This window comes from Vombatus ursinus, unplaced genomic scaffold, assembly GCF_900497805.2.
Source record: "Vombatus ursinus unplaced genomic scaffold, bare-nosed wombat genome assembly UNPS02014786.1, whole genome shotgun sequence".
Classification (NCBI taxonomy): Eukaryota; Metazoa; Chordata; class Mammalia; order Diprotodontia; family Vombatidae; genus Vombatus; species Vombatus ursinus.
In genome coordinates, this window is record NW_020954564.1 from 723,168 (window position 1) to 747,193 (window position 24,026).

General features: G+C 41.1%; 1 protein-coding gene across 1 annotated transcript in view; it reads right to left on the minus strand.

Annotated features, from left to right (window-relative positions):
• LOC114046950 (TBC1 domain family member 20) overlaps positions 1–14,836 on the minus strand; it is a 38,341-nt gene extending 23,505 nt beyond the window's left edge. The window contains exons 1-2 of the mRNA XM_027867592.1: positions 14,718–14,836; positions 3,352–3,537 (exon numbers count right to left, since the gene is read on the minus strand). Coding sequence (XP_027723393.1) covers positions 3,352–3,537; positions 14,718–14,787 — 256 coding nt within the window. The 5' untranslated portion in view covers positions 14,788–14,836. The remainder of the gene's footprint in view (positions 1–3,351; positions 3,538–14,717) is intronic.
• Between the last annotated feature and the right edge of the window lie 9,190 nt (positions 14,837–24,026).

Below are 24,026 nucleotides of genomic sequence, written 5' to 3' on the forward strand. Positions count from 1 at the left end.
TCCCTTCCACAAAAGCATTTCTTATATTTTCTACCAATACTTGGAATTAGCAAAATCAATCAAAAAGAATTTATTATGTACCAGGCAATGTGAATACAAAGACAAAAGTGAGACAGTTCCTGCCCCGCCAAGGAGCATATATTCTATCAGGGTATATACAACCTTATAATGATCTCTAATTCTTCATGTGTATAACCTTTTCTCCTCCTTGGACTAGTTTAGTCCTTGGATGGGTGGGAGAGAAGGAATTCTGCCACCAGGTGGAGAGACCATGGGCAGGGAAATTAAATTAAGAGGCTATTGCAAGAGTCTGGGTGAGAGGTGATAGCCTGATCAACACCTGGCAGCTAGGTGGTGAAATGGCTTTGAATGCCAAACAGAGGATTTTGTATTTGATCCTAGAGGCAATAGGAAACTGCTGGGGTTTATTAAGTAAGAAGGAGACATGGTCAGATCTGTGCTTTAGGAAAATCATTTTGGGGCTGAATGGAAGATGGATTGGAGTGGGGAGAGACTTGAGGCAGGGCAGACCCACCCATCAGTGGACTAATACAATAGTTCAAGCATGAGGTGATGAGGGCCTACACCAGAGTAGTGGTAGTGTCAAAAGACAAAAGGTGGTGTATTCAAGAAGTGTTGCAAAGGTGAAATCAACAGATCTTGGCAACAGATTGGACAGAGGGGGGGGAGGAGAGGAGAGATAGTGAAAAGACAAAGATGACTCCTAGGTTTCAAGGGACTTGGAGAAGGCATTGCCCTCTACAATAATAAAGAAGTGGGAAGGGTGGGAAGGTTCCAGGGGAAAGATAAAGAGTTCTGTTTTGGATATATTTAGTTACTGGATGTCTACTAGAAATCTAGTTCGAAATGTCTGAAAGGCACTTGGAGAGGTGTGAAATTGGAGGGCAGTAGAGCGGTTGGGGCAGTATAGGTAGATTTGAGAATTATCAGTCTTAGAGATAGTAATTAAATTTAGTGGTGATGAGATCACCAAGTGAGATAGTATAGAGGGAGAGGAGAAGGAAGCCTAGGAAAGAACCCTGAGGGATATCTGCAGTTTAGAGGATGTAATGTGGAGGACAGAGGAGGCACAGTCAGATAGGCAGGAGGAGAACCAGAAGAGCCTAGTGTCCTGAAAGCCTAGAGACGAAAGAGTATTCAAGGAGGAAAGAATAATCAACAGTGTCAAAGGCTACAGAGAGGTCAAGAAATTGAGAAAAGGCCACTAAATTTGGCAATTAAGAGATCACCAGCAACTTTGGGAGAGAAATTTTGGTGGAATGTAAGTTGGAAGCTAAATTTTAAGGGCTTAGAGAATGAAAGGAGAGAAAGTGGAAATACCTATTGTAGACAGCTTTTTTGAAGAGTTTAGCTACAAAGAACAGAAGAAATATAGGATGATAGTTAGCAGGAATGGAAGGATTGAGTAGGGTTTTTTCAGGGCAAGCCACTTTACCTCTACTTCTGTTGCCTTAACTGTAAAAGGGAGAAAGGCATAAGCATTTATATAGTGCCTATTATGTGCTAACGTAGCATGCTAAGTACTTTACAAATATTATTTCATTTGATAGCACCTACCCCCCAGTGCTCTTATGAGGACAGAAAGAAATAGTATTTGTAAAGTGCTCTGAAAACCTTAAAGTGCTATATAAGTGCTAGGTATTATTATTTAAGAAAGATAATATAATACTAGGCTACATTAAGAAAAGCAATGTTCATTGACTAGAGAAATGCAAATCAAAATAACTCTCTATCACATCATCCCTTCAGACTGGCTAACATGACAAAACAGGAAAATGATAAATGCTGGAAAAGATGTAGGAAAATTGGAACACTAATGCATTGTTGGTGGAGTTGACCCAATCATTCTAGAGAGCAATTTGGAACTATGCCCAAAGGGCTATAAAAATGTGCATATCCAGCTATACCACTTCTAGGTCTGTATCCCAAAGAGACCATACAAATGGGAAAAGGACAAATACATATACAAAAATATTTATAGCAGCTCTTTTTGTGGCGGCAAAGAATTGGAAATTGAGGGGATGCCCATCAGTTAGGGAATGGGTAAAGAAGTTGTGGTATATGAATATAATGGAATACTATTATGCTATAAGAAATGATGAGCAGGCAGACTTGAGAAAAACCTAGAAAGACTTATATAAAAAGATGCTGAGTGAAGGGAGCAGAACCAGGAGAACATCATACACAGTAACAGCCACCATATGTGATGACTAACTTTAATAGACTCATCTCTCTTTAGCAATGCAAAGATCTAAGACAACTCCAAAGGACTCATGATAGAAAATGCTGTCCACATCCAAAAAAAGAACTATGGAGTCTGAATGCAGATCAAAATCTATTATTTGCTCTCTCTTTTTCTTTTTTTCATTTGTTTCTTCTTTCTCATGGTTTCTTCCATTGGTTCTAATTCTTTTTTACAACATGACTAATGTGAAAATAAGTTCAATATGAATGTATACGTAGAGCCTATATCATACTGCATGCCGTCCTAAAGTGGGGGGGGAAGGGAGAGAAGGGGAGAAAATTTGGAACTCAAAATCTTATGGAAGTGAACATTGAAAACTAAAAATAAAAAAAGAAAGGAAAAAAAAGAAAATGAAAAGCAGTATTCAAAATGAGGAAGGTGAGGGTCTTGCTGTCTTACTTTTGGAGTTCAGTGTTTAGCTCCAGGACTTAAATATTTAAGAAAGTTATTGACAAGACAGTAAGGAAACCAAATTTTAGCTCAAGAGAATTTTGGAGGGGGAAGAAGGCTCTATGATATAGTCTTCAAATATCTAAAGGGCTGTCACTTAGGAAAGGGATTAGAATGGTCTTGCCTGGATCCAGGTACTTTAACTAGGCGAGAAGTTACACGGAAGTAAAATTTTGGAAAACACAAAGAAAAATCTTCCTAATAATTAGATCTATCCAAAAACAGAATGGGATGCCCAAGAGGTAATGCTATTGAAAATGATCATCATCACAATATTGAACTCCCCATCAATGATCGTATTCAGAGGCTGGACGACTACTTGTCCAGGGTATTACAGAAAGAATTCCTACTACTGGGAGAGGTTGGATTAGTTGCCCTCTAAGGTCCCTTTTAACTATGAGATTCAGTGAAGATGAAATAAAAACAGATGTTTATGAAGTAACTCTGATAAGTAGTAGCAATTGTATTAGTAATTCTGCAGCTCTTCCTTCCACAGACAACCCCAAACAAATTCATCCTAAGACAGTCATATTTACTTCTAGGCATCAGCAGCAGAGACAAAACCTTTGAGACTGTCCTTCTTTTCCCTATTTCCTGGCTATTACTTTCCCGTAATAAATTTATTTTTCCTATACCTGTTGGAGAAGGAAGGTCATTTATGTTGACATTGAGAAGTTTTGGCCACACTTCACGGCGGATATCATCTGTCAGAAGCCCGCCTTCACTAATTGCCATGCGTCGAAGCGCAGCCACATCAGTAGGATCACTGCTCAGGGCTTGGTGAATCTCTGCAGCTTTCCTTTTCTTCTTGACATTATAGTCTACAGAAAGAAAAGAAAGAAGTATTTCTGAACTGAGCCAGGGCAAAGCTGGGACGGGAATAGTAAAAATAGGTGGCCGTGTGTGTGTGTGTGTGTGTGTGTGTGTGTGTGTGTGTGTGTGTGTGTCTGTGATGAAAGACTTAACATTATTTTTTACAAATGTATATGTTTTTAAGATCAAAAAATGCCACTCTCCATGGTATGTGCATAGATATACACAATATACAGATATGTGTGTGCATATATATTTGTATATATGCAGCCATATACGTACATATATATTTTCTAATAAGTGACTGTGTTACAGTAAGAGCTCAAAGCCTCTTTTAGACAGAATATACAGGGGGTTGAAATTTTCAGAAAGGGTATGTACACAATTTTCTAAACTCTATGAGGGTATACAAAAGTTATGATAAAACCTGACTCAGGTTCTATTATCATAAGGTCTCTGGCTTAACAATATTATTTGGTTTGAAATTTACATTGGTGTAGGACTCCCAGTGTGGAAACTCTACTAATCTACTAAACTGGCAACCAACTCCCCTTTAACTTATAATCTTAGAGAGACTTGGGCACTGAGAGGTTAGGTAATTTGTCTATGATTACAAAGCCAGTATATGTCAGATGGGACGTAAACATTGAACAATACAAAACGACAAAACAATAGACGTTACAAAGCAGTACAATGAATCAATGAATCTGGAAGGTACTTCAGGTCATCGAGTACAATGTCCTCATTTTACATTTACATTTATAATGCTTTACATTTTACAGTCCTGATAAAGGGCTTCCTCCATTTAGGAGAAATGAATTGAAGTGAGGTGTAGAGACAATAAACACAGTATATTTAAAGGAGGGAAAGATTACTATGGACTAGATTGATCTGGGAAGGCTCCACAGAAGATGTGGGATCTGAGGAATAAGGAGAATATCTTTACCTATAAAATAGGGAGGAGAAAGGAGGATGTTTTAGATGGGGGAAGAACATGAACAAAAGCAGTATGACATAATTGAAATGCTGACTCCAAAGTCAGAGGACCAGGGTTTAAATCCTGTCTCTGATATTTGTACCTTCTGATACCCACGTGACTGTAAGAAAGTCATTAATCCTCCCTGGGCCTTAGTTTCCTCATGTGTAAAATAAGGGGTGTCGGAATAGAAAGCTACTAATGTTAGTTCTAGCTCTAGATCCATGATCCTGTTCATATAAGCAAAAACATTCAAGCAGTCTGGTTTGACTCTGCAGTGTTTAAACTAAATCAATGAATATTTGAAGAGAACTTTGCTATGACACTGTAACTAATATGGGTGAATAAGGTCTTGAATTTGTAGCTAGAGAATATTTCTATGCTATATAACTTCCACTTTGTACTTAAACAATAGTTCAGCGCTCATGTAATGAAGCTGCTATATCATGAATGTGAATAAAAGCATGAGTGCTGCCTACTTACTATGTGCCAGTTTTGGCAGATGATAAACTAAGGCACACACTGGTTTGGTAATAGGTCATGATGTCAAAAGTAGAGGCGAAAAGATGACCTAGACACATGACTCCATTCTCTACCTTGCCCTACTTTTCATGATAACCTAATAGCCTTGAAAGCAGTGCCCTACTTCCTTCTGTCAGCATAGCACCTGACCAGTCAGATGTTTGATTAAAAAGTGATTCGTACTCCTAGTTCAGATGTCTATTAGGTTTTTTCCTAGGCTAGTTTGCTTGTAGAGCATGTACTAAAGAGGCCTAAGTCAAACAGAGTACGTTCTACATATTGATAAAGCCTTGGAATAACAGCTGTCCATCTATACAGCACTTTACACACAATATCTGATTTGATATGATATAACAGCAAAGATGAAATTAGCTACACTAACACGATCTACGACATATTCTATTTACTCAAAGAGAATGCTCTTCATTTTCCACAAATCAGAAAAGGTACCAACACTGACTGTAATAACAGCTTCTAACTGGTTATACTGAATACTGTTTGAAAAAGATGAGGCATTAGCTGGAAATCTTTTGTGTTAAGCTTTTTCTAAAGACAGGAAAAGAAATCTGCCCTCAATTCAAATTTATTTCCCTCCACCTTGTTAGTGTGACATAGCAGCACTGTATTAGATGGGAGAGGGGGTGGAAAGAGCTGTTGCTACATATCTGGAGGAAAAGAACACTGCTTGTAATCATGTGAATTTCCACAAATTTGGGCAACTGTTCTGCCAGAACATTAACCATCTCAAACAACTCTACAATTCTAAGAAGAAAAATAGCTCCCAACTGGATTCTATCTAGATTCTGTTTTGCCCCATCTTCTTAAAATGCTGCTATTCAACTCAAAAAACATTTATCAAGCACCTACTATGTACCTCATCATATCATGGAGATGATACTGGGTTCTCAAAGGCCAAAACAGTGAGGCACAAGTACTGGCAAGTTTTACCTGACTGAAAAAGCTTCCAATGTGGACCCAGCAATGGATTGTTTATGCTTTGAAGACTAAATCTAGCTAGACTAGGAAAGTCTCAATCAATCAACAAGCATTTATTAAGAACATAGTATGTGCCAGGCCCTGTGATAGGTCACTGGGGGTATAAATATAAAGAATGAAACAATCCCTACCTTCAAGTACTTTACATTCTATCAAGGGAAACAGGTGTGTGAGTATATGGGGATCAGAAAAAGTTTGCTGTAGAAGAAGGTGCTTGAGATTAATACTTGTAGGAAAAGCAGCAGTGTCTAAGGCTGAGGGGAGAAGGAAGAAGTATGCCTAGGCATGGGTAATGGCCAGGGCATAGACCCAAAGGTGAGAGATGCAGAGACCAGAGAGAAGGCCAGTGAGACTGGATCTTCAAGTGCTAACAGAGGGAATATGTATAATGAGGCTAAGAAGGCAGGCTGGGGCCAGGTTGTGAAGGGCTTTAAAAGCTAATGAAAAGCTTATATTTTATTCTAGAGGAAACAGTGCCATTGAAGTTTACTGAATAGGGAAGTAACATGGTCAGAAACATGCTTAAGGGAAATTACTGGCAACTGTGTGTTAATGGAGGCGTCCATTTTAGGGATGGGGGGGACAGCAAGCACAAAGGCATGGAGGTAGGAAAGGGCACAATGAGGTCAGAAAATAATAGTAGCTAGTAAGTATATTGCACCTTAAGGTTTGCAAAGTATTTTACATATGTTATTATGTGTGATACTTACAACAACCCAATAAGGTACGGTGTTATTATTATCCTCATTCTACAAAGGAGGAAACAGAAGTGACTTGTCCAGGCTCACACAGACATTAAATATCTGAGGCAGGATACACATGCAGGTCTTTCTGACTCCTTAGCATTCAATCTACTGAACTTCCTAAGAAAGCAGTGAGCAGTGGAGCTTGATGGGAAGTGGACCCATGAAGGGCAGTGTTGTGAAATAAGACAGGAAAAGAAAGTCGAAGCCAGGCTGTTAAAGCTTAAAATGCCAAACTATTTTACTCAGCAGGTAACAGGGAGTCACAGAAGGTTAAGTACTTTCCCCTTCAATTAAAATGGAATAATCTTAATTTAGTTGGATTTTTCCCCTTCCTGGAAAGAAACCTGGTCTAGCAGAGAAATACAAATGATAAATGAAGAGGTCATCTTCCATTTCTCACTGCTGGTAATATGCAAACTCAAACCTAAAATAAATGTTCTAGCATCTTCTGGCTTAAAAATTTCAAATTACTAGGCACTCTCCAGAGAGCAGTTAAACAGCTTACGTTGTTTGTAGCGTGCAGTTCTGGTCCCACTACTACCTCCTTTACAGGAAGATGACTGAATGTTTGGCAAAGAATCTACTATGTCAAGGAAGTAAACGTCACAGGGTGGACGGGGAAGACTTTACTTTGTGGCACCACTCCTCTCTTCTCTTACAAATATCTTACTGTTCATGACACACACACTGTGATCTTGCCTTAATAAGAGGAACAAAGCACTTTCAGGAATAGAAATGTTCAAAAAATGTACACACTTCTGAGGAAATATAAAAATGGCAAATGATATTGTAGAATTAGGAAAAAAGTTTTCATTATAATATAATTATAATTAATTATATATAATTCAAAATAGAAATGAGAAGATGGATATTCTTTAGATGCACAGGAGAAAATGAAATGCTTTGGCTTCCAACAATTTAATATTAAAATAAATTCTGCAGGTAGCCTTTAAGTTATAACACATGATTTTGAACTTCAGAATTTTATAACTTAGGTTTAGGATAAAAGCCTACAATTCACCTGGAGATTGTAAACATGTAATTTCAGGGTCCCAGGCTGCTTTTTTTTTTTTGTCCCAATGAGTATAGAAATGTGTAAACAAAAGCTCCGTGGTGGTCATCAGCATAAAAAATGATGGATTAGTTGGGTGACTGAATTAACAAAAGATACCACAACAACATGCAAAGCTTCCTCTGGTTATGAACAAATCTTCTGGTAATTCTCAGGAAAAGGGAATTCTATATGTACTATGCTTGTCCATTCTCTATTAAAATGATTATTCATATTGTGCCAATATCACAGTGCTTCTTAATATTCCTGGGATGAGGGTGCCTGCTTTCCAATCACTGCATTGAGCCACTCCCAACTTCGGATACAAAACAATCTAGAGTTCTATCTCCACCAAACAACAGGTGTTTCTAGAACCACCTGGCTGAGACAGCAGAATATTCTGGGAAAGAAAACAATGACTAACAATGCTCACTCAGTTACCCTTCCCTCTGGCAGAGATCAAGTTTTTTCCAAGTCACTAAATCATCAGCTGACCTAAAATCATCTTTGTTTTTTGCCCTTAAAGTCTATTTCTAGACACTTACATGTCCTAAGATTACCAAATGGATGAGTTCTTATGCAAGGGCACAAAATTCCATTGTGATTTTGGGGAGTATGCCTACATTCTACATTATAAAAAAATCTTATATTCTTTACTCAGAAATTAAGCTCAAGACACTATAGTCAACATTGTTCCTAACTAAAACAATGAAGTGGGGAAGAGCCAGGAAAAAATCCTCCTCTTCAAATAATGTTCATTTTGTAAACAAGTTTCAGGGAGAATAATAGACATTAGATTTATGGTAGGACCCCATTTCTCTACGATAAGACAGTGGGAGAAGAAAACAGGATTTTTAGGTATCCTGAGTTGGGCTCTAATAAAACAAACATAACACTCCCCCAAAAAATAATGCAGCCCTTTTTGGGGTACTAGTCATTTTCCCCAAACTCAAACCTAAATTAGTAGGCCCTCATTAAAACTACCTGAGGGGAAAAAAAAGGAACAAATTTAAAACTCTTTCATCAATGAAGTATATTACTTTCAATGCTTTCTTTAACAGGCATATTTTTTTTTCATTTGGTTGCTAGAACAGTCTATCTACCTTATGCACAGACCTGGTCATGTCACTCCTCTATTCAAAGTACATCCCTATTGCCCACCAAGTAAATTTCAAATTCCTTTGCCTAACATTCAAAGCTTTCCACAGCCTGGCACCAGCCTCTCCCTTATTTTATATATATTCCATGCACAGTCCAAATAATCTCTTCCTAATCCTAGAAAACATCCTGTTTACTTCCTCCCTCACTTGCTTGCCTTTGCTCATCGCCTGGAATGCCCTCTCTCCCCTTCTATGCTTATTGAATATCTACTCACTTCTGAAAGCCCAATTCAAACACCACATCCACCACAAAATCTCCACTTCCATGTTCATCAACTGTGACATTCCCTTGTATGTTATAATTTCACCTGCCCCTATGCCCTGGTCACCATGATTTCCAATCCTTCCACCTTCAGTTCTTTCCCAGGCCATCACCCCTTCAGTGGTTACATTCTCCTCCCTTCCCTATTTTGACCCCCTGGGTGAACCTGTTCAACTCTATGCTGTTGTCTTCTCTAGAGTCTCCCCCCTCCACTTATCTTACCTTGCAAAGTCTCAGTCTTGCATTACTTTCATTAAATGCTTCGTCCTTCACTAGGAGTCGTGTTTCTGAAGGACGATGGAGAAAAATCACAAAACTGTGCTGAGTGAGTTCACTGGAAATTTCTTAAACAATCTCAACTGAGCCTTCACTGTAGCAAAGCAGTTCTCCTTAATTCACTCATTTTCCCACTCACCACAGCAGCCCTTCAAACCTTTTCATCTCTCCTCAAACCTCTTATAAATCTTTCTGCTCTCAGCTAAGTACCTTACTTCATAACTAAGGCCAGTGCCAAGAGCTCTCCCTCCTTCCTTCTTCCTCACCTCACATCATCCAGGTGCCTTCTGCCAATATGTCCTTCACCCTTGTCTCACATGAAGAACTGGCCCTTCTCTTTGCCAAGACTAACCCCCTCTCCATGCCCAAGTGATCCCATTCCATTCTATCTTCTCCAGAAGATTGTTCCCTCTATCATCCTCATTCTTTCACTTATCTTCAATCTCTTCCTGTCTATTGGTACTTCCCTAATGTCTATAAACATGTCCATTTTCCCTCTATCCTCAAAAAAATCTCATTTAATCCATCTATCTCCCCCTAGCTATTCTCCCATAGTTTTCTTCCATTTTGTGGCTAAACCTTTCGAGAAGGACATCTACAACTGACGCCTCCACTTCTTTTCCTCTCACTCTTAATTCTCCACAATCTGGCATCTGACCTCATCTTTCAGTTAAAATGGCTCTTCCCAAAGTTACCAACTGTTCTCTAAATTAACAAATCTAATGGTCTTTTCCAACGGCCTTATCCTTCTTGACCTTTCCACAGCCTTTGCTACACTCAATCACCCTTTTCTTCATACTCACTCCTCTCTAGATTTCTGTGATAATATTCTGGTCCTCCTCCTACTTGTTTGACCGTTCTTCCTCAGTCTCCTTTGCTGAATCTTTATGCAGGTCACACCTGCTAAAAGGGGGTATCCCCTTAAGCTCTATCCTCTTCTCTCCTCTTTTTTCCCTCTATACTATTTCACTTGGTAAACTTACCATTTCTCTTAGATTCGATTTTCAACTCCATGCAGGTGATTTTTTGGTTTATTTATACAGTTCCAATCTCTCTCCTAACCTCCAGATTACCAGTTCCAATTGCCTATTGGACATCTCAAACTGGATGTCCTAAAGACAAGTTCCAATTTAACATATCCAAAACTTAACTCATCATCTTCCCCTCCCGAGCCCTCTCCTCTTCCTAACTTCCCTCTTAATATTGAGGTCACCATCATCCTCCCAATCATCAAGACTCACAAACTAGGTGTCATCCCTGACTCTTTACTCTCTCACCACTACCTTCCATATCCAATACGTTGCCAAGTCCTGTCGATTTTACATCTGTAACATCTCTTGAATACTCTCCCTATTCTCCTCTGATACTGCCACAACCCTTCTACAGGCCCTCATCAACTCATGACTAGATTACTACAAAAGCCTGCTGGTTGGTCTCTCCAACTCAAGATTCTCTCCCCACTGTGGTCAATTCAGCTGTGAAACTGATCTTCCTAAATTTCTTTTCTTTTTTTTTTGGTGAGGTAATGGGGTGAAGTGACTTGCCCAGGGTCACACAGCTAGTAAGTATCAAGTGTCTGAGATTAGATTTGAACTCAGGTCTTTCTGAATCCAGGGCTGGTGCTCTATCCACTGCGCCATCTAGCTGCCCTGATCTTCCTAAATTTCTAAAGGGCAGGTCTCTCACAAACCCCTACTTAATAAATTCCAGGGGGATCCCTATCACCTCCAGGATCAAATATAAAATCCTCTGTTTGGCAAAGTCCTTTATAACCTTTTCAGTTTCCTTACACCTCACTTACCACCCTCCTTCCTTCCCAAGTGCTCTCTGATCCAGTGACATGGCCCTCCTTACTGATCTTAGAAGAAACCTTTATCTCCTGACTGAGCATTTTCACTGGCTGGCCCTCATATTTGGAATTCTTTTCCTCCTCCTCCTCTCTCTCTCTCTCTCCCTCCAGGTTTCCCTCAAGACCCAGCTAAAATTCCAAGTTCTATAGGAAGCCTTTCCCAACACCCCTTAATGCAAGCGCCTGTGCTCTGTTGATAATCTCCAATTTTTTTTGTATATCTCATTTGTACATAGTTGTTTTCATGTTATCTCCCCCATTAGACTGAACTCCCTGAGAGCAAGAGTTGTCTTTTGCCTTTCGCCTTTTTTTGTATCCCCACTGTTTAGCACTGCACCTGGTATATATTAAGTATATGTTGAATAAAGGCTTGTTGACTTGAATTGACCTAATACCTCCTCCCTGAATGGACCTCTTAAAGGCATTGTGTTTTGCATCTCTCTAATGTCTTTATACAATAATGTATATTAGTTACCTGTGTTTGCGGCTTATCCCCCCCCCCCCCCCCCGACAGTAGGCTCCATGAAGGCAGAGGCTATAGCTCATCTCAACTTTTAATCCCCCCCAGCACCTACAGAGAATGGCGGGTGCTTAGGAAATGTTCATTGATTGAATTAATCCTATTTACAGCATTTCCATTAACTCTCAGAAATAAGCCCATCCTTGACAAAAACCTTTCACCCCTAAATTCTTCTCATTCATTCAAAGTGGCATCATAAAAGGAGGCAGGGTTAAGTATAGTATCCTGTGTACAGGACATACATCTGGCATCTTGGAGACCAAGATTGCAAAAGAAAAAAAAAAGCATGATACAATTTGGGAAAGAGCCAATTGTATCACAAGAATGGAAGTCACAAGACAAAGCAAAAAGTTATGATGCAAAAGGGCCTAGAAAGTCAGTTCACAATTGTTAAGAATTACTTCTGAGCTATCACACTGTGGGAAAAAAAAAAGGGAAAGAGAACAGACAATGATTAGGGCAATAAATAAATTAGGGCTATGCAGGGAGCATAGCAAAATGTAGGCAAGTTAGTTATGCTGTCTATCTTGGACAAAGACCATTGCTATTGGGGACCCAAGAAGAATGTCTCAGGGTCCTAAGAAAGTAGATAAACTAAATTACTGTCTATTCCTATAATTATTAATTCCTCTTGGAATTATGCAGTAGTTAAAAATAAAATAAACAGGAATTTGTGGACTGGCCTGGCAGTCTGGTAGAAAGAAAGAAAGAGGATGTTAGCTTTAGATAATGGACTAAGCCAGGGGTGAAGAACCTGAAGGCTTGAGGCCACATGTGGCCCTGGACTAAGCTCTAGAAAGTTTTGGAACTAATCCTACCCCCCTTCACATTACCATTCTCAATGTAAAGGTGCCCAGGGTCCAGATGCCCTCCTGAATGACTGCTCTAATCTCAGATTCCTCATTCTTTAGAGCCTTACTACTCTAGCAAAATTCTTGAAACCAGTGCTATACTGGCTTACTTGCTGTTCCTCAAACACAGCATTGCATCTCCCATCTCTGAGACTGCATTGGCTGTCTTCCATGCCTAGAATGCTCTCTCTCTCTCTCCCCACACATTTTCATCTCTTAGTTTTCCTGACTTTCAATATTCTGCTCAAATCCCACCTTCTTCAGGAGCACTTTCCCAGTTCTTCCCAGTTGCCCACCAAACTTACCTATTATAGGGACAGCTAGCTGGTGCAGTGGATAGAGCTCTGGCCTTGAAGTCAGGAGGACATAAGTTCAAATCCAGTCTCAGATACATGACACTTACTAGCTGTGTGACCCTGGGCAAGTCACTTAACCCCGATTGCCTCATCAAAAAAAGCAAAAAAAACTTACCTATTATAGTTGAGAGTACCACCATCCTCCTATCACCCAGCTTGAAATTTACATGCTCAACCCTCACTCTCTTTCCCCTTCAAGTCCAATCAGTTGCCAATTCCTCTTTATTCTGACTACATGCATTTTTTTCTTGCTGCACCCCATGCCTAGGACGTTCTCCCTCTTCATCTCCATTTCCTGGCTTCCCTAAAGTCTCAACTCAAAACTCCACCTCTTCAGCAAGAAGTATTTCCAGGCCCCCCTCAATACTAGCACCTGCCCCTCCAGAGCATTTCCTAATTACCTTTTATATTATCTTGTAAATAGTTACTTAGAATATTAGAATGTGAGCTCCTTAGATGGGGATGACAGAGACTACCATAGTTCTTTGTCTCCTCATTGCTTAGCACGTCTGCCACAAAGTAAGTGTTTAATAAATTCCTGCTGACTTACTAAATATTCCTTTCCCGTGGACCTTGGGCCTCTTTCCTTAACAAGCAATATGGTGAAAAGAACATAAGACGCTGTGTCCAGAGAGACTCAATTCTTAGACTTAACACTGTAGGACCCTGGGCAAGTAATTTAGCCTCTCTTTCCTCACCTGTAAAACAGAGATAATAATACTTTCAGGACTGTCGTGAGGAAAACACTATATAAAGCTGAAAGCCCTAAGAACCACATAACCAAATCCTCCCCTTTCATCTCTCAATATCTTTTCAATCCACTTAAGTCCTTGCCTTTCTACATCACTATAACCACCATCACCCACAAGCACTACCATTTTCATCTCAAAGCCCTACCCCCTGTACCCCATTATGGACCCTATTTTGCTCCCTGCCTCCTGACATCAGTACCACCACCCCTCTTCTCAGAACCCCTTCCCCTGGAGTCATCAGCACCAGAACCACGAAGACCCCTCCCCAGGCCCCCTCAACAACAGGTTTAGCACCATTCTCTCTTCTCTCCCCATCCAGCAGCAGCAGCACCATCACCGTCCTTTCCCCAGGACCCCCCAACATCATTAGCCATACCCAGCCTCCTGCCCTTGGGTCCCCCAATCCTAGACACCACCTCCCCGTCCAGCAGCAGCACCACCACTGTCCTCTCCCCAGGAGCCGCCCCCATGCCACGAGCACTCTCCCCACCTTTGCCATCCTTAGGTCCTCCTAACACCGGACTACCTCAGGAACAGCAGCGCTCTCCCTCCCTCTCCGGATCTTCGTCCCCGACCCCATTGCTCCCGGTTTTGCTGCAGCGGCGGTGGCGGCGGCAGCATCCCCCCTGTCTCCCCGGGACCCCTCACGCCACCATCAGCACCCCCTTCCCGCCCTGGCAGCATCGCTCCTTCGCCGACGCCCCCTCCCTCCTGCTCCTCCTCGGGCCCCCTTGCTCCCCCAGGCCTCCTTCCCTCCCGGCCCCATCCTCTGCCCTCCCGGGTGGCGGCCGCAGCAGCAGGAGCAGCCCGGCCCCTTCCGTCCCGCCCCCCTCAGGCCTCAGGCCCCGGCCCCGGCCCCGGCCCCCGGTACCTGCTCTCTCGTCCCCGCTGCGAGACGAGGAGGCCGAGAGCCCATCACCCCAAGCCCTCGGGAGAGCCATGCCCCGGGGCCCCGGCTCCTCCCCGCGCCCGTGGTGGTTGCCAGGGCTGGAGCAATGGTGGCGGTGGCGGCGGCGGCGGCGGCAGCTACAGCTCAGCCGGCCCGTCCGCTCCTCGGCGAGCTCCGCCCCTACCACGTCACCGCGACCTCGCGCCGCCTGCACGTGACCGCGCCGGCACTAAACAAATCACGAACGAGCGGGATAAGTTAATGAGGAAGGGAACACACGCCCCCTGGGGGTCGCCATGACAACCGCTCGGGCTCTGGGTCTTTCAGGGAAGGGCTAGGGTTGACCCAGGGTGCACAGCGGCAGGGAGGCGGAGGCTTTAGGCTAGACCAAGCCAGGACTTACCCATCCTGGCCAGTAGTATCAGAAAGGGTAGGGCCTGGGCTAAAAAGCCCATTCTACAGATATGGAAACTGAGGCCCAGAGTGGCAAAGAGACATTTTGTTTCCTGGCTCCTGCCCCGGAACTCCTTCCATCACATCACAAAGTTTTGGGAACACAGGCTGTCCCCCTCTGAATGGGCACTTTTTTGAGGGCAGGAGGTGACCAGGTATATTAAAGCCTTAGACTGGGAATAGAGGAGTCCTTCCTTCTGCTGTTTACTAGTTGTGTGACTTTGGACACACTCTCTGGGCCTCAGTTTCCTCCCTTGTAAAATGAGGAGTCTCTTTAGGTCTGTTCTGACTTAGGCAATTTGAAAATTTATCTAACCCATCCTCCTCTTCCCTTTACAGGTGGGGGTAGGGGTGGGGAATAAGGAAACAGGTCCAGAGAGGGGCAGAGACTTAGGCAAGGTTGTGTTAGTGGGCAGAGTTGAGGACTAGAATCCAGGTCTCCTCAGTCACAGCGAAGTACTCTCCACCGTGTCAGACTGCTTCCCACTGGTAGTGTGGGTACTGCTTTGGCCTTGGATCACCCACTTCACTCTGGAATCTCCTCATTTGGAAACTGAGTCAGAACCTCGGAATTGGGAGAGACCTTAGATAACAACCTCTGCAACTTCTGTTACTTTGGGAAAGGGATTTCCTCTCGGGGCCTCAATTTTACTTATGAGGACCTTTCCAGTTCTAAAGCTATCATGATCATATCCCCTAATCCAATCCCTTCGAGACCAAACAGCACGTCCTCCATCTGCCCAATTTCTAGGCCTAGCAATGAACTAGGCATGCTCAGTAATGTCAGCTGCACAGCCAACTAGGGGAATTCCATCCAGGAATTTCCTACTCTTCTCTCTCTGGAATGAATCCTTCTTTGCTTCAATAGAAAGCTGTACATGCAAAAGAAGGGGTTTTATTAGAGGATCTCTCCACCCCCCACCCAGCCTTGCAAGTGCACATAGCCCAGGGCAGACAGGTTGTTAGGTAAGCTCTGACCGGCTATTGCAAGCCCTGGCCAGGACCCTAAGAAAAAAGCAAGGGTTGGAGCTGGAGAGGGGGCATTAGGCATCTAATGATAGAATCTTAGAGCTGGAAGAAACCTCTTAGGCCACTTGATCCTACTTCCCACCACACACAGGAATCCCTTCTATTCCTCCCTGACAGTTCATCCAAATTCTCTACTTGGACAATTACTGTGATGAGGAGTTTATTCCTTATGGGTTCATTCCATTCTATTGTGCTACAGTTCTCATTGTTGTTAGGCAGTTTCTCCTTACTTCAAACAGAAATTCTCTCTGCATCCAATGCCATTACTTTTAATTTTGTCAAAGTGTCAAACTAGACTAATCTTCCTTCCACATGACAGTCTTTCATGTTATGCTCCCTCCTAAGTAATTTCTTAGTTAAATATCCCCATTTCTTTTTTTTAACAATACTTTATTTCCCCCAAGTATATATAAAAACAATTTTTAACATTTGTTTTTAAATTTTGAGTTCCAAGTCCTCTCCGTCCTCCCTTCCACTCCCCCCTCTCTCTGAGACGTTAACAATTTGAAATGGTTACCTATGTGCAATCATCCAAAACAAAGTATTCCCATTTCTGTCAACCCATCCTTATATGGCATTGCCCTCTTACCATGTTCACTGCTATTCTCTGCACCTTAGGGAAATCAATATATCATAAAATATGACTCCCAGAGCTGGACACATTGGATCTCAGATTAGTTTTGACCAGGGAAAAAAACAGCAATGATATAATAAAAATCCATTTCTAGAAAGAGTTGAGAGATAGTACCAACACTCTTTTGAGGGGAGATAACATAATCCAGTGGAAAGAATACTAGATTTGGAACCCAAAACCATATGATTCTACGTTCTAATATTCTGTTTCTAATTTCTTTTCCAGTTCTAACATTCTATGTTCCAGGTCTGACAGTCTGTGTTCTAAAGCTAGGCTAATCTAATTTTTATGTTCTTTGATGCTAGGAGTCAAGTGCTTTAGTGTGAACAAAAAGATTAAGTCCCGGTTTTAAAATAATATCTTCCTCTCCATGTGGATAGGAAACTTCCTTTGGACCTTCTGGACCTTCCTTTGAAGTTGCAAGTTCCATCATAGGCATCAGCATACCCTCGTGCCAGTAAGTCCATCAGAAAAGGTGCTATAAATCTGCCAGGTGGGGGTGCTGTGTGAAAAGATACAAAGATCTCAATAAAAAAGACTGACTGGTCCAAACTGAGGCAAATCAAAACGTATAATAAAACCCTGGAGTTAATGAACCCCAGTGGTCCTTTTGCAGTATATTCAGAGAAGGGATATTAGAACATGCTGTGGAAAGAGCCTTGAATTAGGAAATAGAAGAATTTAAAATTGTAGTCCCTGTTCTGCCACTGACTCATTAAATGACTGACCCACCATGAGTTAGTGTCAGTCAGGACTTGAACCTTGGTCTCTGGATTTCTAATAATGCAAATCTTAAGTGATAACATAAATAGCTAGCTATAAAGCACAGCTCCCATTCCTCTAATGCTTTATAGATTGCAAAGAGCTTAACTTAACACTATTGAATTTGGTCCTCATCACACCCCTATGAGGTAGTTAGTGAAGGTGCCTCCATTTTACAAATGGAGAAACGGAGGCTAAGAGAGAAGGGGATTTACCAGTGTCACAAAGCTATGAATTTGTGAAGCAGAGACTAGACAGAAGCCAGGTTTTCTGTTTATCATACCAGTGCGTGTTCCCTTTTGCCCCATTTCTGTTCTAAGAAGTATTTCAATACACCAAAGTTTGGTCCCCTTTTGCCACACTATTCATGACAGCCCCACATATTATACAAACAACCATGATTTGCAAGACTAGATCAGAAAACAGTACACCAAGTCTCTTTTATTTTTAAAGAGGAATCATAAAAACTGTGTCAGAGGAAGGTGATGCAACAGTGGAACAAATTCAGAAATACCAAATCCCCTCAGGAAAGCACTCCATGAAATCAGTTACCTCTCTCTTCTACTAATTCTCTCTGGGGAATTTGTCTTGTGTGGTATAATAGAAAGAGCAATGAATTTCAAGTTTCAACACCAGGGCTCCACCTCTAGTATTTACCAACTGTGGGACCTTGCAAAAATCCTTTAACCTTTCTTATACTCAATGTTCTCTTCTGTAAAAAAGAGGACCCACAAATCTGGGTGACTTCCAAGGTCCCTTCCAGGACTCCAAGATCAGCTTCTGTCTGTCTCTCCGTACATGCAATCTGTTACAATGATATAATCTCTAGGGTCCCTTCCAGTCTTCATTCTGGTCCCAGTTCTACCACTTAACAAGTTGCTGGCTTCCTTCCCCTCTCTAGGCGTCACCTGTCTGTAAGATGAAGACCTGTCTGACTTCTCAGGACTTTTGAGAACATCAGACAAGTTAACATTTGTGAAGTGATTCATAAATTGAAAAGCCCCATACAAATGTAACGTAGTATTTATTATTTGGTCACATTGGAGAAACAGTGTGGTGTAGTGGTAAGACCTAGAGCCAGGAGAAACCTAGCTTTGAATTCCGGCTCTCATACTTACAAGTTGGGTAACCCTGGGCAAATCACTTTAATCTCTCAACCTCAGTCTCCTCATCTATAAAATGGGGATGATAATGATACTAGTAATTTACAGGGTTATTGTGGGGAAAGAACTTTTTTGCAAACCTGAAAACACTATACAAATTTGAGTATTATTATGAAGCAAGTGTTTTGTAAGCATTAAAGCCCACCAACAATTTGAGTTATTATCATTAGTGTTATTTTCTCCTAATAGGAAATAACTCCCAATTGGTTGATCGAATAGTGATCAGACAGATCTAGAAAGAACTTGAATATATTTGGACAAATATTTTAAATAACTGAATTCAAATTAAAAGGGAGCTAGGTTGGTAGACAGGAAACCCAGGAACTCATAGGACACTTGTTTAGTCATTCAATTGTGTCCAACATTTTGTGACCCCTTGTGGGGTTTTCTTGGCAAAGATACTGGTGTGGTTTGTAACTTCCTTCTCCAGTGGATTAAGACAAACAGAAGTGAAGGGTCACACAGCTAGTAAGTATCTGAGGCTGGATTTGAACTCAGCTCTTCCTAACTCCAGGCTTAGGGCTCTACCCACTGAACCACCCAGCTGCCTCACAGGACACTTTGTTGTTTAGTTGTTTTTTAGTCATGTCCAACTCTTCATGACTCATTGGGATTTTTTTTGGCAAAGATACTGGATTGGTTTGCTATTTCTTTCTCTAGCTCATTTTACAGATGAGGAAACTGAGGCAAACAGGGTTAAGTGACTTGTACAGGGTCACAGAGCTAATAAGTGTCTGAGGCCGAATTTGAACTCAGATGAATCTTTCTGATTCCAAGTCCAGCACTCTATCCACTTTGACAACTAGCTGCCCTCATGGAATACTTATTCAACTATCAAAAAGAAAGTGAGGATACACTGAGTTTTGTAGGGTTGGATCCAGAATACAAGACTACCATGCAATACCTATGATAGTTGTTCAACTTGGGAAGTAGCCTTAGTTCCTAGAATCATGGTAAAAAGTGTTTGGGAGTTCTTTCAAGTTTCAATGGAACAGCCTAACTGGGATTTACAAGTAACTTGGGCAAATTTATTGCTAGAGGGACTCCTGCTTAGACTCTGCTGTTAAAGGCTACCCATTGGAATCACTGAACAAAAAAGGAAGCAGTTGTGTAAGTATAAGGTTGGTGAAAATATGGTTAGAATCATACTGGAGCATGTTATAAGTGGAAGAGTTATAAAACGGAGCTTTATGGGAATGTATGACATAGAAATTTTGACCCGGGAAGGACATTAGAGAACATCTAATCTGACCCCCTCATGGAAAAATATGATCAGAGAGAGCGGGGGCCTGCCTGATGTTTACAGAAAGCTGATGGCAGAGCTAGGACTAAAATGACCCAGGTCTCCAGATGCTCAGTCCAGGACTCTTTCCACCGGTTACTTGGTGCAGTAACACTAAATTTTTCAAGAGATGCTCGGGGATTTGATTATAATTCTAACCACAACTGATAACAAAGAAGGCAATGTGAAATTTGATTTTAATTGAATTTAACAAGCATTTAATAAGTGCTTATTATATGTGCAAAGTTTTGTTAGGTGCTGATTGAGCACAAGATTGAAAACAAACAAAAATGCCCAAATCAGCCACAAATCATGGCCATTATACCATTTTAGAATAGCCATAATCAAGACTGTTCTGGCATATTTAGATTTCTATATTTATTCTGCCAATCTTTACAGATCCTACCATACTAATCTACCTTCCTAGGCCCCATTTTTCTTCTTCTGTAAGATGCAGGTAAATATTCCACGCCTATACAACATTAGATCTGCATTTAAAAGCCAACTTTTAATTTAAAAAATGAAAGAAACCTTAAGGTTTTAACTATGGGATTCTGTATAATAAACTTCAGAAAAGTACATTTGATATGCATTTATTCAAAGTGAATGACAGGGGAAAATAAATGACTATAGGGTGGCATGCAGCCAAAATCCGAACTCAGGAGCTCTGGCTTCTTTAACATAGGAATAACAGCAACCTGTCATGACTTTGGTGTATTTGATGCTTACCACCCCATTAAGGATTTCATCAGTTAGCGAACAGGTGCAGAAAGGGACTTGCCCGAGATTTAGAATATTCCCTACCATCCATCCTCTATACTGATGCCAAAACAATCTTCCTAAAGCACAGTTGCGAACACATCATGCTCCTGCTTTAAAAAAAAAAAAAAAAGTCAGTGACTTCTTGCCCTTAAGACATAATACAAACTACTTAACCTGACAATGTGGATCCCTCAACCTTTCCATCTCCCCTTTAAGAATTCTGTTCCAGGGGGCAGCGAGGTGGCGCAGTGGATAGAGCACTGGCCCTGAAGTCAGAGGACCCGAGTTCAAATCCGGTCTCAGACCAGACCAGACACTTGACACTAGTTGTGTGAGTGGGCAAGTCACTTAATCCCAATTGCCTTAAAAAAAGAAATTGTTGCAGACAAACTAGATTACTAGCTCTTTCCTAAACTTGCTACTTCACACCTCCAGTCTACTCCATGCTTAAAATGCGCTGGTTCATCTACCCTTCTCAAGATCCTTCCATTCTTACAAGTCTTCCCAGGTCCTCTTTAGTTGTTAATACTATCTCCTCAGTTTTTCATGTACTGTTATTTGTGTACATGTTTCTCCCCCAGATAAAATGCAATCTTGATAGCAGCAATTTTTTCATTGATGCTTTTGTATCCTTAGCACCTAGCATAATGACCTGTACATAGAAAGCCCCTCAGGTTTGTTGAATTAAAACATATTTAAAGGGCTGCTACACAGCAAGTACTGTGCTTCTAGTGGAAATACAAGAGCCTATTATCTAGTAGAGCTCAGGCAACCCTAGTAACAGATCAGAATTAGAAGGGATGTTAATGGCACCTACACTTTTCTGCTAGATCTGGAAGGGCATTCAGAGAAAAGACAAGGTCACTGCTCTCAAAAAGAACTCAAAAGACTTTTGAAGAAACTTATGTCAGTGTAATCCTTTAATTTAGATAGGACCAAGACCATCAAGATCTCACACTACTCTTTTCTGAAACTTTCTTTTCATATTATTCCCCTCAATGACCTCTACATTCCTGCCACACTGGAAAAACTCTCACTTTTAGCCTTCTTGCCTCCCCTCACAGTTCCTCATGTCTATTTAATCTTCACCTGAATTCCTATTTATTCTTTAAAGGAGGCTTTCATTCCTTACTGCTTTAAAAAAAAAAACAAACAAACCAAAAACCAACAACTTTCCCTTCAGGCTTCATGTGCCACTTTGAATACTTCTACTCTAATGATTTTGAAATATGAATCTGTTGTTGGCTTCTCTATAAGAGTTCCATGAAGGCAGGGACCACTTTTACTTTCCCCCAAGCAGTGTTTTGCATATAACTGGTGCTTTAAGAAATGCTTTAACTGAATGACCAATGGTCAAATAAAGGTATATGTTAAGTACCTGGAAAAAAATAAAGTTTCTGCAAGTGGTTTTAAAAGCACTCACCACTTTTCCCCTCTCTAGTAACTTAATATGGATTAAAATGCATTTAACCAAAAGTGGATTTTTGTCAGTAACACCATGTTCCCACAGGTATGGTCCAGCACTGCTGTATAAAAGTGAGGAGCCAGTTTTATTAATGGAATCCAAAAAATGTTAGCGGTGGAAACCTTATACAGCTAGTCCACTTCTCTTTTTACAGGGGCTGATAGTCCATAGGCGAAGCAACCTTTCCCATGTCGCACAGTGAGCAAATCAGATCTTGAGCCATCTAGCGCCTTTTCCTGACATATCAAGGGACCAGATAAATTCTGAATCTGTTTTTTGAGCACCTGTTATGCACATAGCTTAATGCTAAGCTTCTAATGGAGTCACTCACAAACAGCAAATACCACAATATTTTTAGGACTAATAAGTATGCAAAAGGAGTATTCAAAGCCTTGAATGCTTAATTCACATAGGGCTGGGGATCTAGATCACTTACTGTATCCTTAAGCCTTTTTTTAGGCTAACAATTTCTCTTAAAATTTCCCATTTAAGCACTGATCCAACAGCATATGTGTGAATTCCAGGGAGGAGTTCAAAGATTAGGTAATGAAAATTTGGAAACCAGTATCCCAGAGCCTCACAGTTCCCATCCCAGGTTCCATCAATATAAACTTAATTCCTTTCCTTCACCACTGGACAAAACTTACTAGAATATTAGATTGACAATCATAAGGAACAACTTAACACGTCAGCTGGAAGGAACCTTAAAGAAATCTCTTGTTCCATGGTTTCACATTAGAAGAAATTGAGGCCTGGAAGGGAAAAGTGATGTTAGCCCAAGGTCTCACTAGCAGAGCTGGGACTAGAACCCAGTTTCTCTGCATTCTCAGTCTAGTATGATTACCCAAAACATTACCTCTCAAATCCAGTGCACTTTCTCTGCATTCGAAGTCAGATAGAGAAAAGTGTATTTATTTACTCAGGCTCTGGGGACATTTCATTTGTTTAAATGTTTTTATTAAAAAAAAAAAATTAAAGACCTCCATGGCACAACTTCTTCCCAGCACAGTTAGGTTTTTAGTTAGATCAATTACAATACAATTACAACCAAGAAATTTTTTTTCTGACTTAACTAAAAAAGGGGGTGAGGGGGCACACTTCAAACAAGGTTAAAAAAATATGCTTTTAAAAAACCTTTAGAAGTAATTGCCAACAAAACTTTCACATATTGGCATCCAATTTCCTGCTATCAAATGCAATGCAAAGACGCAGGGAATGCTGAGAAATGTGCTCCAATACAAGGTGTACAGATGAGGTAATTTACAACACAGAAGTTGTTACTCTGCAAACCCTTGCCCACCTGCCCACCCACCCACCCCAGCCTCTTGTGTTAAACTCTCTTTCCTCTTTCCAGATTCATGCATGTGCAGTGGCTCTAAAGTAGCATATTTTTTTTTTTTGCTTATTTATTTTTGTAAAAAAAAAGCCCATGGGTGGCATTCCTTCCAGGCTTGTTTCAATTCCTTGTAAGGCTGATGGGTGTTAGAACCTCCAGCTGTTTGTAGCTGCCCTCATCAACCTCAGCTACAACTACATTTTCTGAACTAGGAGGAAATGAATATTGACAACTCTCCCTCCCCTTTTGAAAAAGAGAAGAGTTCCTTAGAAAGAGTCCTGTTTAAATCACAATTCAGTGCAAAACCTAATCACGAGTTGCATCCCTGGCACAATGGTTGGTGCCATCTGTTCCTGTGCACAGTCAACATGGTAGCTTTCACATCATTTTAGGGCCTAAATAGGT